Below are 15,600 nucleotides of genomic sequence, written 5' to 3' on the forward strand. Positions count from 1 at the left end.
AGCCATTTCAATGCAGTCCATATAGTGGAACCATCCTGAGTTTTAAGAAACATTTCTAACACGTTTTCATAAACATGTAATGAGAACACAGACAAAATGTAATGTCTTTCTATGGCCTAGTAATTACATTTTAGCAATTCGCCTACCGCCATTATACTTTATTGAAGCTGCTAAAATATTATTAAAGACTTTATCTCTTTTAATTCCAGAGCAGTTTCTATTTCTGAACTGCTTACTCACCTCTTAATAGCACTACAAGCTGCCCTCCCAGTAGCCTAGCCTCATACCTACAGGACTGTATTTGTACGTCTGTGCTGCCAGAGACTCTGACTCTTTTCCATGTCAAGGAATTTGTAGTATCTCAGACTCACTCTGCAGTGACTACTGTGCACTTCCACTGCAGGTGATGGATGTTCCCCACTGTGAGAAATACCCAAGCAAAAATCACAGACAAGAGGACAAGTCTTCGAAGCAAAACTTCCTGAAGTATGTATTAAAAAACGGAGCCAGACGAGCCGGGTGCTTCTCCTGAGGCACACACGCCCCCTGCTGTTCTGTGCATGTATACCATCCGCCCGATCACCTGATGCCCTTCCCCATTGCCTGGCTCCTTAGAAACTCTTTCCAACCGCCTACTTACATCCCCGACTGGTTACTTCTCTTTCTTTCAAAGGCAGTTTACTTCTCCCTATACAACCACCAAACCTCCGAAGTGTTTACCCACGTGTCACCTCTCCCGGCTGCATAGCTCCAACATGGCTGAAGCAAAACGCTTATCTTACCTATCACACCCACCAATTTGGAAGGAAATCTGAGGAACAGAGAGATCTGAGGAACAGAGAAATGCCTCCGGCAAACGTCTGTCAGACCCTGCTTTGCCCGACCAGTGCACTACGCCACTCCTGGAAGGTATTCTAACTGAAACTGTGAAAGTCTGGGCTGTTGATCTAACGCTGCCTATCTTACAGTGAGACAGTAACACTGTATGATTTATATAACAGTTGGCTGCTTTAGGAGAAAACCCCACAAAGCTTAAAAGATTTCAGTTAAAATAAATGCTTTGCCCTCCCACTAAAAAGGTGAGAAAGCATTCAGAAGTAGAAATATGCTTGTGTATTAGCAGGTGGTTAGAGACTAATTCTCTGAGAAAGGCAAAGTGCAAACTTGTTCCATTGGAGTTTGGCATGTCTGACAGCTGCCTCATCATCACACATGGCATTTGTCCAAACATCACAGAAAAGAGACCTAAGAAACAAGAGTAGGAATAGAAAAAATGTCATTGTACAAGCTGCAGAGGGAGCTGGGGTTATTGCAGCAAAGCAAAAGTTGCAAGGAAGTACATATATTCTGAGAGTATGACATTGTTGGGCAGGGTGGCTCAACATAAAACCTGGAGCAGTCACAACAGGCAACGGACCTAAAATAGGAGCAAAGCTTTCTATCTTATGTTACTTGCAGAATAACTTTTAAAAATAAGAAAACAGAAAGACTAAGTACCTGGTGATGTTATTTGTAACATATGCAGGAAAGACATACACGAGGAGGCTTTAAACTTGAAATGAGCCTACTCCCATACTCAAATAGCTTTTAATAAGAAGTAACAGTCATATTCTAAAACATCACTGAGACTTAAAATAACTGCCATCTTTAACAATTTATGTATATTTGACAGCTGAGACTGCTCAAAATAGGGCTTTAATATTCCAATTCTACAGTTTATTCTACATCAACACAGTGAAGTGTGTTCAGGTGAATACAAAATTTACAAGGGAAGAGGGTGCAAAATTCTTTCAGCCTCAAAAATTTCTGTTAACTGTTATGATGTGTAATTGGCCACATGAAGCAGTCCTTAATCACTAGTGATATTAAGAGCAACCTAGGTCTTGTACTTCAGGCAAACCCCAAACCAACCAAACCAAATAAAACTCACCAAAAATAAAACCAGAAATCATCCCTAACCCCCCAAAAAAACCACAAAATAACAAACCCAAAAGACCTGGCATTTTTGTTAATTTATTATAACAAATGTTTCTTCTCTGCTTTTTGTGCCTACTGGGATGTTTCACAGCAAGTAATAGTTACTTGTCAAATTGTAAAAATCTTGAGAAAATACTAATGCAGGGCCCAGTTAATATTTTCAAGAATTGCCACTTTCTGCAATCCAATTGCATAATTTTACTTTTTAATTTTGATGAAGAATGCTGGAGGCATTCTCAGAACTGAGAACTGAGTATTGCACTATAGTGGGAAGAATTTGAGACAAAATATGTCATACGGTTGGAAAATAAGAACTTTCACTGTAAAGCTGGGAGCTTATAAATTGAGTGAGGAGTATTAGCTGAGGAAAAACAAGACATTAGAAAGAGAAGTATGAACTGTGGAAGGCATTACTGGGGGTTTACATATAATGCTTTACATAATTGTGCTCATCCAATGTCAAGAAAACATTCAAATCCAGAAGAATGAAAAATGTAACAGTCTCAAAGAATGGAGAATGTGTTGCATAAGAGGGTTGTAGCTATGGTTTCCATTAGCCTCGAACAGCAAAGCTTCTCTGTAGTTTTCCATTTGTTAATGTATCAGGAAGGTGGCCCTATCAGAAGAATTACACGATTGCTGTCTCAGTGAACTAGACTTACTGGCTCAGGTCATGCCTTTGAACTTTTGTTCATATGCCTAAATGAGGCATATTTGCTGTGAGAAACAAGTCTTCTATGCCATTGCATTAAAAGAATTGTGAGAATTTATGTACCTACATGATTAAAAGATCTGGGAAGTAGATCAACAGCAGCATCCCCTAAGTTGTCATAGTTTATAGTGTAATAAAAAACCCAAATAAATCACAGCTGTATACAAACCCAAATAATTTATTTAGAAAAATTCAGCACTATTCACTAGTATATTCACAGAAGTATCAGAGTTGAAAAACGAAGCAATTTCTGGAATGAGTTCCTGCATAAACATATGAAGAAAGCAAATAATTTGATTATTTATAATTGCACTGTTGAGATTTGTGAAATTTCCCTTGCAGAACAAATGCAGATGGTGTGTAATGTTATTATTTTGTTCTAATTTTCATCATTTTCCTCCTATACAAAGACTCAAAGCCAAGTGACTGTCATGTTTTGATAAGCAACATGCCAGCCGGCAGAAAGGACTGCAAGAGCCCTGCTGAGAGAATCTGTCAGCTTTTCTTTGACCTATAAAGTTCAGGTTTGGTAGATGACAGGGATTTAATCTTTTATATAATTATACTGCAGTAGATAAAACTGAATTTAGTTAGATTGAACTTTCAAGTCTTGTGTTTTAAATTTAGGTAGGTTTGTACTTAAACTATCTCTTCATTTTACTTTTGTTCTTTCTGTCATTTGTGTATTACAGTTTTTCTTCACTGCATGAAGTGTAGATTTTTTTCTGAGTTGTAAGAAAGTTAAAAAGTTTTAGACTGCAAAAGAAAGATCCTGGGCTTCACAGCCTCAGGGCTTGTAAGCTTTAAAAATCTACTCCAATTTAAAAGTACAGCTCATGCTGGTTAAAACAAAAACTTCTGCAACCTTTGTATTCTTAGTGATCTGGAATTCCTGGTATTACTTATGAGTAGTTCTGATTCTAGGAGGTTTCACCTAAGAAAGACTTCTAGGTTTTGCAAACATATTGCTGTAAGCAATTCCACATTTATGGAATATGGAATATTTTCTGCAGTGAAAAATGCTTACAGAAAGTACTAAAAATGTAAAATATCACCCTGATCATAATATCATGCTGTCATGAAAATATTTATGCAATATATGAATGTGACTAGTAAGTAAGAACCCAATCAGAACTTTAACAAGTTGGCAATTGTACAATATAAGTTTACACAGCATTCAAACCTTTCAGGTATCACACACAATAATGGTCTTTCAGATAATCTAGTACTGCTGAGGTACTTGATAAAACATTAAAAATTTTTTTTTCTTGTTTGGAAGTTATCCGTTCCATCATGTAGATTAAATGGTGGTGAAAACATGTAAAAGGTGTCCCGTGCTCCAGAGCAATGTCAACCCAGTCTTGGATGCACTTCAAAGGTGTCTCTTCATATCCTGCAAACATAGCTGGATTTGCCAAGAGTCCTCTAGCCACCATTATACCTTCAATTTGGAAATTAAAGTAGAAAGTTACATTATCGTTTAAATTTTACATTAAACCTTCCTTTAGATTTTATACAGCGCCCCTTAGGAGAACAACCCAAAGCTTACAAACAAGTAATGGTAGAACAGGGATGAGTATTACAGCTATACCAGAGAACTCCATTTAACAATCCAAACCTTGGAGTACCTATAACACCTGTTGAAACACTCCACTTGATGATGTATCCTTCCAGAAATTTTGAAATGGAACACAGCACACTCCTTCCTTACTTTGTAAACTGCAGTTCAGCAGTGTTTGGGTTTCATTTGCTACACACATGCAAGCCCATCTCATAAAATTATGATGGAAAGACAAAAGTAGCAATAGGCTAAATTGTGTCATTTTTAGTGCAACTAAGGTGATTCACTGACCTTGAATCGTTCTTCCAGTAAGAGTTCAATGTCTCAAATATATCAATTTCAGGGCTCTTGGTCTGCAGTAAATCTTTCTGACCAAAGCAAAGTATTTGCAACTATAATCCCAAATTGTCATTTGAAGTTCTCTATCATACTTAGTCTCTTAAAAATAAAACGATCAAATATCACAGATCTATTTTACTATTGGATGTGACTGAAAAAAGCCGATGCTTTGTATCTTTGCTATTGAAGAGTAGCTGAGCTGTGAGAACATTATTTTCTCTTATGTATTTCCTTCTTGCTTTGTATTTGGGAGAAAAGTCATTGTAGCAGCTTGACAGTTTGGTTCAGTAAGTTTTTTATTATTGCTATTAAATATCAGTAGCATCAAAAGAAACTTGCCATATTAACTTTTCCTTACAACACTAGCTATTGTTCTCTGTCCTGTTATTCTCCAACTGCAAGATCCAAAGTTCACCTCTTCCAAACATACCGAATTCCCATACTTGCAACCATGACAGCTGCAGTGATCTACTGTGACTAAATAACAGCAGGGCAATCCTTTACCCCCACATTTTACCACTGCAGTGTAAGACAAGGTAAATACATACAGATCTGAAAGCGAACGCCTATTGTGTCCTTGAAGCTAATCACCTTAACTGCTGCTTAACACTGTTTTCTTTTTCCACCTTTTTCCTTTTTCTTACTGTCAGAAATCTGCTCCTATGTGCAGGAAGCAGAGATTTCCAAGTGGAAGTTTAGAGTTTTTTAAAAGATGATCAGCTCGAAAGAGACTGAATAAATGTCTGAAGGTCCCCCTGAACCCCACTAGTGAGTGATGAGATAGCATAATTAAGCAAAGAGCTTTTGCAATTTGCCTTGGAAATCATTATTTGTGGCTTTGAATAACAGTGCTCTAGTGCTCTGATGGCTACAAGTGAGTCTGAAGCCATCCTTTCATCTGTCTCCTCAGAGAGTGAAAAGCACTCAAATCATGTCCTACTTACAGACAAAATAAATACTTGGAAATCTGATTTGTAAATTTACTTAGAAAAAGGAGTATGTTAAATCTTACCATCTGCTCCTGTCAAGTGATGAACATTTTCAGCATCTTTTAAAGTTTTAATGTCTCCATTAGCCACAATAGGTATAGATGTGCTTTGTTTAATTATTTTAATGGCATCATAATGTACAGGCTGATGTCTTTCTTCTACACTTCTCCCGTGTACTGTAATCCATGAAACTCCAGTTGCTTCAGCTTTTTGACAAAGATCAACTGTTCTTTTTAAGTCCTCGTGGATCCTAAAATTCCAAGGAATGAAAACATTACACAGTAAGTTTCCTCAACTATATAAAATGCCCTCTTCCATAAGGAAGAGTTACCGCAGATTCGTGTAAGTAACAGTTTAAATAAAGAAAATATGACTGTTGGAAGATACAGAGTTTTTTGTTTATTAAAGAGATATGAGCTTAATACATGAAAAACACTATTTAATTTAGCATTTCCCAATTATGTCACATCCCTGAAATATGCATGATAAATTGTACAGAGATTGTGCAATGTGCCCAGAAGATTCTAATATATTACTTAGCGTATTTTGTGGGAGAAAAAAAAATTCCTAACAGTTCCCTTTTCCTGAAGGGCTGCAAACTGAGCTGAATCTTAACTGACAAATACATAAAAGCCACATGGAATGTGTGGATAAATAGTGGATGAAGTAGTATAAATCAATGGAAAGCAAATTTACAGACATTTAGAAGTGATGAAGGGAAGCAGGATGTGTTCTTCTACAGCATCTGTGGGGACTAGCTCCCAGTTTTGTTACCCTTCCCTTTGGAGCCAGCGGCAACTATAGCTCTGGCCTCTGACAGTTCACAAAGTAAATCTTTGTGGTTATACAGACTATGCATTGCTTTGCTTTTATGGAACCTTGAACCTTCTAATTTGTACTTTCATGTTTTCTGGATTGCAAGAAAACTCAACCATCCAGTATGTTATATGGGCAACTAGTCAAAGGCTGTGCTAGTTCTGCTATCTAAGTTTGTGATTACTTGACACAGACATTCTTTCACTATCTGGGGTCAAAAGGTCCCAGTAGGCTTCAGGTGTAAGGAGATTTTAATAATGTTCAATATTACATTAACAGGATTACATATATTAAAGTGTAACTATTACAGAAACATACTCCTTTAAAGGATTCTTCCATATACCACAAACAGCACTTAAACTAGACGTACCTTATTTTAATAGATACTGAAAACCTAGGATTGTCGATCTGATTCCGTATGTGTCTCACCATATCTTGAACTAGTTCTGGTTTATTCATTAAGCAAGCACCATAACCTTCTGACATTGCCCATCTTTAAAAGAAAAAAGAACACTTGTATTCTACATTCAGAAAAACACAGGTCAATTTCAAATACATTAGTTTCTTTCCTTATAACTTTTTCAATGTGTGGTTGAGTACATAGAGATAGTGGTGGCTGTAGAGATCCATGATTCCTTTGCAGTTTGACACCAGCTTTTAGATCCTGGTTCAGTGCCGTTAGAACTTTGGACAAGTTACTAATCTCTTCCAGTTTACTTTTCTGTCCATGAAGTGGACTCAAAAGGAAGATAAATGAATATTTAATTAACATTTAGCTAATACAAAATAAAGAGTAGATCACTAATTCACTGTATTTATAAACCTAATAAAAGACAGAAAAAATATTTGCAGCACTTCCTGAATAATATAATCTGTATAATTGTATTCTAGGGACTATCCTTCACTTGTAAAAGTCTGAGGCATCAGAGACTTGCCTTATTATTTTGGGAATTGCCACATCATGTCTCAAAGCACTCTCCAAATCATGTATAGAAAGCTCTTGTTGGTTAATGCATATTTAACATCTGTTGAGAAGGGATGGACACTTCACTTCTGAACCAGCACTTAATATTTCAGAAGTCGGTTAAGGCAAGTTGGCAAATGTATCTGGTTTTTCCAGGCTCACCATGGTGACAGGCTTCTCAGAACATTCAGAACAGTGTCTTGCCACATAGACATTTCTGACAGGTTAAAAAGCTGTTTCTCTCTCAAAATCTATTTTTAAGTTAAGACAGAAATTACTATGAAAAAGAAGACCACCCTCACTTATTGAAAATATTTCAAACTTTACCTCTGAGGACAGCCACAGTTTATGTCTATTCCATCTGCAAAAGGACAGATGATGCGGGCAGCATCACACAAAACCTGTGCTTCTTTAGCAGCAAACTGAACAATCAGTGGATGATCACCTACTCCAAGGAAAAGATATTTAGAGATTTAATAAAGTCCAGAAAATAAAATTTAAAAATTCTAAATTTTGAATGTTTTTCCTGTTGAAGAGATGTCTGGTCATAGCCCTGGGCAATTGGCTCTAGGTGACTCTGAAAAGTGGGGCTGGATAAGATGACCTCAAGAAGTCCTTCCAAACTTAATGGGGTTTGATTCTGTGAACTCCAGATCACAAATAAAAGTAGGTGACCAGCAGTTACAAAATTCAGGTGGTTTCTGGCTCAACATACATTTTTGTCTGAATTGGCCAGATGTTCTGTTTTTCAGAAAGATTATATGAAACTACTATTCCCTACTTTTTATCAGCCTTCATGCTTCCCCTCCTAGTCGACCCCTTTCTGTCTGTACACCGCCCCTTTGCTGTGCTGACATGGCTGTGTATCTTCCCAGGTGGGAAACTTGTTTATGGAACCAACCCTTCAGGAAGGAGATAAAATAATCCACAAGATTTGCCCTTCCATATCCCAACCCATCTTTTACCTCTCCTGTTTTTCATCCACAATTCAACATGCAGAGCTGGAATGAGAACACACGGGCAGAGGCAGCTTTAGCAGCTTTGCCTCAAGTGGAAACCAAACTGTCAGCATTCCTCAATTTGGGTTTGCTGAACTACTTGTGATTTACTAAGCCCCTGCAGAGAGCCAGATGGTCATTTAGAACATGCTCTCGTCTTTCATAGCTACTGCATTACATTAAAGGCATTTAAAAATATCTCAGTCTTAGCACTCTTCATATAAACAATTGTTGCAGTTAAGAGGAAGGGGGATATCTGAGCACTGATGGAAAGAGATGGAAAGAGGTAATCCAACAAATGCACAAAGTGCATTTCTCACACTGAAATAACAAATGCTTCTGAAGATTTTTCTATTTTAGTGGAAAATCAGTAGCTCTTGAAGTAATGGAGCTTAAGTCAGAGAGGGCAGCAGTACCCCTTCAATCAAGCTGAGACACTTAAAGAAATTACCTAAAAATCCAGCAAGCAAAAAACCCAATCCCTTGTATATTTTCAAAACAGTGTCCACCTAAGAGTGCTCCAGCTGAAGAGTTTTATATTAATGCAGCTAAGACCTAGGAATAATGCCACATTTACATTTTTTGTTTGAGTGTAAAGTAATAAAGATACTAAGTCTAGCCATATTACTTTTTTTTAGCAGCAGGCACAAAGGGCATCTACTTCTATTTTAGAAAAACACAAAAAATTAACATCAAGGCCAAAGAAAAGGAAAAACAGCAATTGTAGGCTCCAAACCTGCTCAGCTAATTAGAAGACAATTCTTCAGACAGCCAGGATGTTAAAAATAAAATCACAGTAACATTTCACAACCTGTTGTGGAGCTACTTGTTAAAAAGCATAATTGCTAATAATGTAAATACTATAATCTTGCCAAAGCTGTCTGCAGCAGAATGTTTTAGAGGCCTGTAAAATTAAGGCCAGAATGAAAGAGGTGGATAGTGTATTGCTTACAACATTAGAACATTGCATTTTTAACCCCTTGTTATCTAGCAGCAAAGTTACAGAATGAAGGAGAATTTCATTCTTCCCCATCCCTGCAACCCCCAGAATATCCTAAATAGCTGACTTGTAAAACTTCAAATACATTTATGAAACCACCACTTCAGTGGTCTGAATAGATCACATCATCACCCTTCACGGATCCTACATGCTGTTCACATCAGCATTGCTCTCTTCATTATTCACTTGCAGCCTATATATTCCTTGTTACATTCTTCCACTGCAGCCACTTTATGCCAGCAGATTTGTGTAATTATTTCCACGTCTTCCCACTTTTCTCTTTTGCTTTACAGCCAGGACTCTGTACTACTCCTTACACCCCATTTTGTATGTGTTCTGGTTATGTTTCTGTACCATGCCCGAAGTGGTGTTTCTCCCCACCAATCCTAGCCATGCTTCAACCCCTTCCTGCCTTTTTGCTCCTTTTAATAGCCCTCTCATTATCTCAAAGACTCCAGTGACAGCTCATTCCACTTTTCACTCCAGCCAGTTTGACATCCTGCTTATCAGTCCTTGATTCCACTATTTCAATGTCTGGTCTATTCATTTTTTTTGCCTTTAGCAACTCTCTTTATTTTTGTTAGACACTAGAAAACTTTTCTGGGCAGTAAGTTAAGTCTTCTCTCTGAAATGCATAAAAAACAGCTGGGAAAAGTATCTTACCGCCATCCCATACTAGGTCTGGTGGGGATGAAGCGAATTGTAGAATTTATTTAAAGTTTATTTGTTGTAGTCTGCATGGTGCTGTGTTTTGGATTTTATGACAGAAACATTGTTGATATGCACCAATGTTTTGGCTATTGTTTCTTGACCTTTTCTTCTCATTTTGCTTTCCCCTCTCCCGGCAAGTAAATTGGGGTGGGCAATACTTTGGGAGTGGACAGAGTTGGCACAGCTGACCCAAACTGGCCCAAGGAATATTCTGTACCATAGAACATCAAGTTCAGCAATAAAACTAGAGTGGAAGAAGAAGAAAATGGACTAGGATGTGGAAATTGTGTTCCAGGATGGCTTGGAGACTGACTGGGCATTGGTCTAGTGTGAGGTGGAAAGTGACTGCCTTTGCATCACAAGGCTTTTTGCGCCTTCTTTCCTTTGCTTATTAAGCGCTCTCTTTATACTGACCCATGAAGTTTTTTGCTTTTGTGTTTCCTACTCTCTCCCCATTACTACTGGGTGGAGAGATGAATGAATGAGCAGCTGTGTGGGTGCATAGCCACTAGCCTGCTATATGTGGTTAACTCATCACACATAAATCAGTTTGAAGGCCCTGACTTCAGGTGGAGACAAAGTTTTCCATTAATTCCTTTGACACACTATCACTGGAATGTGCTTAGTCTCACCTTGAGTATACCTAGTTATAGTATCAATCAGGTATGGTATATCAAAACTGTTAACGGGTGTCAAGTTGTGTGACAGACTTCATTCAGCTAGCCAGTTTTGTTTACTACCACATAAAACATTCTAACAAGGCAACTGATGCTTAAAAAACACACACTACCTTTGTTTGTTGTGAATTCGCTGTCTCTAGCTTTTGTGGATCTCACAAAATCAGCTGCCACTATCATTGGTGTGTAACACAAATCGCAACTGTATTTCCTAACCAAGGTTCTGAAAGCCAACCTGCAGACACATGAAAATTAACAGATAAATTGTAAAGGCATTTTTCTGATTAGCTATTCTAAAATGCTGTTCTGACACGCAGTACTGTGGCGATGTCCGAGTATAATCATAAGAGAAATAGATACAGGACATGTTTTGTATTTTATATATTTAAAGGAGAAAATGGTAATTATCTCTATTCTCACAATCAAGATGAACTTTTTCTGAGAAAACACAGTAAAAACGTAGTTGACGTGACACTTACTTTGAATAGCGGACCATAGGGGCACATATTTTTACAACTTGCCCAGAATGAAACAAATCCATAGCATCTTTTAGTTGGCACTGTTTAGTTTCTACGACGTCACCGATCATGTATAATTAATAACCCTTTTAGAATCTAGAAAAAGAAAGTGTTTGCATGTAAGTAATTCAGCTATTTCTCACAGGCCACACAGCAACACACTAGACCTTAAACTGAGCTTGCTTTTTGGTACAGCATCCTGCAGTAAGTCCCCAAATTGCACAGCGTCAGAACAAGCCTTTGCCGCCGCTGCCGCTGCCACCACCACCTCTGTACATGGGCCCTGCGCCGGGCGCCTCATTGTTACTTGCGTAATTCTCCCCGACCCCGCGGTTGTGTTTTCAGTCCAGTACAGATTGTTCAAGCTGCAGGAGAAGTCTCCAGCGCAGCCCCTCTGCGTAGGACCGACTGCGAGGCCGGACCAATGCTTCCCGGCGGTGCCTACGCACAGGCCTCACGGAGAAAGTCCTTCCTCAACGTGCGGCGAGCACAGCCCCTGCGCCAGCCTAACCGCGCCATCTCTCCTTCTCCCGCTACAGGCCCTGCTGCCCCCTCACGAGGTCTGCAGCCCAGGCACCCCGGAGTGAGCCTGTCCCTCGCGTGCCGTTGCCTGCCGGCTGTCGCCACCCCTTGCCGCGCGGCCCAGCCCCGCGCTCACCACGTGCGTGACCGCCCCGCCGCCGCTGCCTGCCCGCCCGTCGCGCTCACTCTCCATCATCGCCGCGCGCCGCCGCCTGGGAGTGACGCGCGGGTTCCCGGCACCTGCCAGCATGGAGGAGGCGGGGGTAGGCGGCGGCACGGCCCCGGCCCCGGTCCCGGCCCTCGCCGAGCTGCTGGCGGACGGTGAGGCGCGGCCGTTGGCGGGGGCTGGGGAAATGCACCGCTGGCTCGGCGCGGGGGGTGAGGGACTGTGCCTCTGCCGACGGGATCCCGCCAGGGATCCTATCCGCGGGCCACCTGGGGAACATGAAGGGTCTTTTGCTAGGGCGGGGCTCTGGGCTGAGCCGGCGGAGAGACGCCGGTGCCTGGGGACAAGACGAGGAGGGCGGTGCACCCTAGTGTTGTCAAGTCATGGAAAGTTTTAGCGGCAGAGAACGGCAGGAGGTGGGGAGTGCTGCCGCACTTCTGAGTATGTTCTTTCTTGGGGGCAGAGGGGGCCTCTTGGCGTGGTCCTGCGCGGTCCCATGTTCATCTGTGGCCGTTTGCTCCTTAAAGGAGGGAAAAAAGTGCTCTGAGAGGCTAAGGTGCACGCCCTGCAGTCTTGCTTGTTCCAAAATCATCATTCTACATCATTAATGTAGTAGTTTGTAAACCAATATGAAGAGAGAAATTTATAAGCCAGTGTAAGGGTCTAGCGAGGTTTCATGAAGTTGTGTCTCATGCCACTTTGACCCTTAGCAGCTTGAAGGTGGCTGATGGGTGTTTGATTATGGGTACAGCCTCAACACCCTCACTCTGGTTACTCTTAAATTTTGAAAGAGAAAATATCAATGCTTTTTAGTGTATTCTACTCAAGGAAGAGCTGAGGGGAATAAAGGATCTTGCATATTTTTCACCATTTACTTCCCCCCCCCCCCCCCCCCCCCGGTCATCAGCTCTGAACTTGTTTCTCTTGATTCTAGTCTCAAATTGGTGTCACATTTGTATTCTGTGAAACAGAGAACATAATGCTATTACATTTGGAGGAACTGAAGATCAGAGAACTTTTTGGTTTAGGTCAGTAAACATTATTTATCTGCTCTGAAGCATGAAAATGAAATCTAAATTTCTTTCAGAGTGTTATTCTGACTTCTTCAGAGAAGACTTTGATGTGAAAGCTTACACTTCCCAGTCTATCCATCAGGCTGTGATAGCTGAGCAACTAGCAAAACTTGCCCAAGGTATTAGTCAGTTGGATAAAGAGCTTCATTTACAAGTAAGTTTAAAGCATACCAGTTATTCTGGAGTGGTTGATATAAACTAGTCAAAATATTAGTAATGTTATGATCGTGTTGCTTCTGAAATGGTCCACTGTATTCTGAAAGCAGTAGCTAAAGGCACAACTTGCAGCAAAACTGGTAGTGATCTGATGCTTAACTCAGTCAGGCCCTCTCTTAATAGTCCTACTAGCCATACTGCTTTGTTTTCAGTTTTTGCTACCAGTCTCTGTGTACATGGAGAGTCCACTCTTCCTCATAAGGATGTTCATTGATTCTTTCCAAATGTTCATGCTAGTTACCAGAAATGCTGCCCTGTATTTTGGGATGACCTTTAGCTGGGCGAATACAACCTGTGTTAACATGCCTCCACACCTTCCGAAAGACTTGAGTTTGGCAAAACCTATGTAGGCACCACAGATCCACAGTGGACATTGCAGTGGGACCATGTGCTAAGTTTGTGTGCAGTTTCAAAACCTGCTTCCTCCCATCATCTGTCCCATTTGGTAAATTCTTTGGGAATTAGTTTCTTAATGCTATAAATAGAAAATATTGAAATGTGAATGTACTTTATTACTGTGTGATTAATAAGCTTACACTTACCTGAAATATACTGAAATGTGATTGCTCTGCTGGCTTTAATTAAGATGTCAGCTATGCTGCTGTTACCAACCTTCTTATTATTCTGAGCTTGCTGCTTTTGTGAATTAAAATGTGTTCTGAAAACCCTTTAATCTTTAAGGTCTGACTGCCTTTTCCTCTGCCTAATGTAGGAATGATGATACTAATGCCTAGTGTAGGAACAAGGATGATAGCTAAATACTCCTTTAAGGCACACATTCCCATTTTTTGTCGAATATCCTGTTCTTTTTAAGGTTGTTGCAAGACATGAAGACCTATTGGCCCAAGCAACTGGAATCGAATCCCTGGAAGGTAAATACCATTATGTGGAAGTTACAGTGGAAGAAGCACTTTTTTTATCTGTGAAGGGATTGTCATTCACTGCTGTAAGGAAAGTGATCCATTGCTAAAGGTTCATGTTCACAATAGAGACAGAGGAGTCCTGTAAAACTTAATTTGAATAAAGGGAGAGTCCACTGGGCAGAGTCCCTGTGGGGTGTCTCAAATTGCTGGAAGGCACATTTTCCTAGTTATCCTAAATTTCTGGATGCAAACAATCCTGTTCCATTCCTCATTGTCTGAGGTACTCAGAATATACGGACTTCCCAGTCCACCTGCTATGTATTCCCCCCTTACATGTATGCCTCCCTGCATCATACATTGTGTGTTCATTTAATGTAGGTTCTTCCCTTCTCTGGTTTAATATTCAGTAGCCTATTAAGTTTGTGCTCTGCCCTAAAAGTTCAGAAGTTCAGCCTGTGTTCAGCTTTTGCTGTTTGGAGGATACTCTGCAGATTTATGGTAATACCCCTGGCAAGGCACTACCAGGGACTCTTTTGTTACTTGCATGTAACAAGAGATAAGTTTGAATTGTTGAGATTCCTAGTCTGGTCCTTAAATCTTTATCATTTCAAGTTGTCTAGCAGCATCTTCATTTGTAAAGACACTTTCCACCTCAATCCTATCACTGCCAGCTTTGGTCCCTAATGTTAAGGCTACAGATCTTGGTTTTGAGTAACATGTGGTAGCTTTTGTTTTTTAATGTCAGTAGATGGAGCTCCAGGGAGAATATTTGGCTGATACTGCTCTGGCATAACTATTTCATGGGAAAACATATTTTGATAATTGATTCTGAGCAACTTTGGCAATCATATCTTTTTGACCTTTTAATATATTTTTCAAAATAAGCCTAATTTTATTGCAGCATTAGCTGATCATTTCTTGCCGTAAGTACCATGTGTGTGCGTGTTGCATATGTGTGAGTTGCATAATTTGCAAATTTTAACTGAATTTGCTTTAACACATAATCTTAGCTGCATTGATGTATTTTTTTTAAACCAGGAAGAGGCTACTGAGTTAAGTACATACCTTTGTGTTATTCCACCGCTTGGGATTTGGGTTTTAACATAAACTGCCAACTTTTAAAGGATTTTTTTTAGGAACTACTGAATCTGTATAGAAAAATGGTTGCAGCGTATTGTTCTTGTGCCTGGGGCTGATTACACCTACCATTCTTCTCTTTGTTGCTTGCTGGGAACTTAATTTAATATTTTTTTTTATCACAGAAAGATGTTTACTTCTAGAGCATGCTAGTCTGCATATACTGTGGGATCCAGGAATATCTCCTTTCCCCTCTTCCATTTTCTAATGTGCTAAGTAATTTAGCTTTGCTCCTTCTGCTTTCAGGTTTTGGCATAATCAGAAAGTTTCTGGTTACTGATGGTTAAAATATCTCCTTAGTCTTTGGAACTTGTTGGATACAGTATTTGATTGCAATCATTTGCGTATGAAAATAAATAAA

The 15,600-nt window shown here is 39.8% G+C and overlaps 2 protein-coding genes across 3 annotated transcripts in view; one reads left to right on the forward strand and one right to left on the reverse strand.

Annotated features, from left to right (window-relative positions):
- The window catches only part of DUS4L (dihydrouridine synthase 4 like), a 36,458-nt gene extending 24,721 nt beyond the window's left edge, over positions 1-11,737 (reverse strand). The window contains exons 1-7 of one of the 2 annotated variants that reach the window (XM_054178009.1): positions 11,712-11,730; positions 11,224-11,358; positions 10,858-10,979; positions 7,686-7,803; positions 6,765-6,887; positions 5,602-5,828; positions 4,388-4,391 (exon numbers count right to left, since the gene is read on the reverse strand). In XM_054178009.1, coding sequence (XP_054033984.1) covers positions 4,388-4,391; positions 5,602-5,828; positions 6,765-6,887; positions 7,686-7,803; positions 10,858-10,979; positions 11,224-11,333 — 704 coding nt within the window. In that variant the 5' untranslated portion in view covers positions 11,334-11,358; positions 11,712-11,730. Of the gene's footprint in view, positions 1-3,840; positions 4,131-4,387; positions 4,392-5,601; positions 5,829-6,764; positions 6,888-7,685; positions 7,804-10,857; positions 10,980-11,223; positions 11,359-11,711 lie in introns of those variants that run through there. The other variant, XM_009910199.2, reaches the window with a different exon arrangement.
- Positions 11,738-12,002: 265 nt separating this feature from the next.
- Positions 12,003-15,600, forward strand: part of COG5 (component of oligomeric golgi complex 5) — a 174,527-nt gene continuing 170,929 nt past the window's right edge. The window contains exons 1-3 of the mRNA XM_054178513.1: positions 12,003-12,105; positions 13,038-13,177; positions 14,054-14,111. Of these exons, the coding sequence (XP_054034488.1) occupies positions 12,033-12,105; positions 13,038-13,177; positions 14,054-14,111 (271 nt within the window). The 5' untranslated portion in view covers positions 12,003-12,032. The remainder of the gene's footprint in view (positions 12,106-13,037; positions 13,178-14,053; positions 14,112-15,600) is intronic.

Source organism: Dryobates pubescens, chromosome Z, assembly GCF_014839835.1.
Source record: "Dryobates pubescens isolate bDryPub1 chromosome Z, bDryPub1.pri, whole genome shotgun sequence".
Classification (NCBI taxonomy): Eukaryota; Metazoa; Chordata; class Aves; order Piciformes; family Picidae; genus Dryobates; species Dryobates pubescens.